Here is a 2,009-nt window from a genome sequence, read left to right as displayed (position 1 = left end):
ATAAGCAAACGTGTCATTTAGCTAGATAAGCAAACGTGTCATTTAGCTTGCTAAGCAAACGTGTCATTTAGCTTGCTAAGCAACGGGTCATTTAGCTTGCTAAGCAACGGGTCATTTAGCTAGTTAAGCAACGGATCATTTAGCTAGCTAAGCAACGGGTCATTTAGCTAGCTTCATTAGAGATTAGGTGTTTGGAAAGAGCTTAACATCGCCAAGTTGTCGTCTTGGTAAAGTTGTCAGTCGGACTACTGTCACCACCACCATTGATATGACAAGCAAATCAAAGCCTATTTGGATATAGCCATCGAGTTGATCCCCTGACAGCTTGTCGTCGAGCCGTATTGACGCGATATGTTGTTAGCTAGCGATCCAATTTGATGTGATCTAGCGATCCAATTTGACGTGATCTGTTGTTAGCTAGCCATCCAATTTGACGTGGTCCATCAGGCAGTCTGTCACCGAGCCGTATCGACGTGATCTGTTGTTAGCTAGCGATCCAATTTGACGTGGTCCATCAGGCAGTCTGTCACCGAGCCGTATCAACGTGATCTGTTGTTAGCTAGCGATCCAATTTGACGTTGTCCATCAGACAGTCTGTCAGCAGCGATGAAACTCTGGAAAAACAACGTTGAGAAGGGGATACTGTTAGCTAACGTAGCTAGATAAGGCCGAGCTATGTCGCTCTGAGAAAAAAGTACATTAGTTCTACTTAAACACAGTTTTTAATGTAGGGCCACGGAGAATGGGACATGTAGAGCCAACGGAGGGTGGGACATGAGAGCAAGGTGCCCACGGTGGGACATGTTGAGCCACGGAGGGGGGACATGTGAGCCCACAGAGGGTGGGACATGTAGAGCAAGGTGCCCACGGAGGGTAGGACATTGTAGAGCCCACGGAGGGTGGACATTGTAGAGCCCACCGGAGGGTGGGACATGTAGAGCCCACGGAGGGTGGGACATGTAGGCGCAAGGTGCCCACGGGAGGGTGGGACATTGAGAGCCCACGGAGGGTGGACTATTGAGCCCACAGAGGGTGGGACATGTGAGCCTGATCTTGGGAGGGATGGGACTTGTAGAGCCCACGGAGGGTGGGACATTGTAAGCTGCCAAACGGAACCTTTGACTATTGGATGTTCTTACTAGGCACTATAGTATTGCCAGCCTGCCTGATCGATAGGCTTGAAGTCATAAACAGCGATGTGCTTGCACAAGCTGCTGGCAAACGGAGGAAAGTGCTGTTTGAATGAATGCTTACGAGCCTGCTGCTGCCTACCACCATACCAGCTGGGCACATGTCAAATCATAGACTTAATTATAATATAATAACACACGAAATACGAGCCTCACTGCTGCCTACCCTAATCGGCATCCAAAAATGCTGATTACCGGTTGTTATGAAAAGTTGATGGGCTTATTCTGATTAATCGGTCGGCCTCTACTGTGTTTACAGTGGTATTTTTAGGACACGGTTTGAAGACTAAAGCTGGTCATTGGTTGTTAGGTTGTGGCAATTATATTTATAGATATTTATTTATTTTTAGTTTTCTTCAATGGGACTAGATTTAGATGCATGTACGCTTGTTTCAGTCTAGAGGAGAAATCGGTCCAGTCTTTATACAGCAACCCCTTATTCCTGACCTTGTGGATGTCCCTGTACATCTGGACAGTTTCTCCTGACCTTGTGAAGTCCCTGTCCCTGTACCTTGTGGATGTCCCTGTACATCTGGACAGTTTCTCCTGACCTTGTGAAGTCCCTGTACATCTGGACAGTTTCTCCTGACCTTGTGGAAGTCCCTGTACATCTGGACAGTTTCTCCTGACCTTGTGGAAGTCCCTGTACATCTGGACAGTTTCTCCTGACCTTGTGGATGTCCCTGTACATCTGGACAGTTTCTCCTGACCTTGTGGAAGTCCCTGTCCCTGTATATCTGGACAGTTTCTCCTGACCTTGTGAAGTCCCTGTATATCTGGACAGTTTCTCCTGGCCTTGTGAAGTCCCTGTACATCTGG

The 2,009-nt window shown here is 47.6% G+C and overlaps 1 protein-coding gene across 1 annotated transcript in view; it reads right to left on the bottom strand.

Moving 5' to 3' along the window:
• The window catches only part of LOC135565137 (long-chain fatty acid transport protein 2-like), a 36,696-nt gene extending 35,600 nt beyond the window's left edge, over window positions 1-1,096 (bottom strand). The window contains exon 1 of the mRNA XM_065011196.1: window positions 794-1,096. Coding sequence (XP_064867268.1) covers window positions 794-1,096 — 303 coding nt within the window. The remainder of the gene's footprint in view (window positions 1-793) is intronic.
• Between the last annotated feature and the right edge of the window lie 913 nt (window positions 1,097-2,009).

This window comes from Oncorhynchus nerka, linkage group LG27 (genome assembly GCF_034236695.1).
Source record: "Oncorhynchus nerka isolate Pitt River linkage group LG27, Oner_Uvic_2.0, whole genome shotgun sequence".
Taxonomy (NCBI): domain Eukaryota; kingdom Metazoa; phylum Chordata; class Actinopteri; order Salmoniformes; family Salmonidae; genus Oncorhynchus; species Oncorhynchus nerka.
Note: the sequence above shows the minus strand (reverse complement) of the source record. Positions and strands in the feature narration are given on the sequence as shown.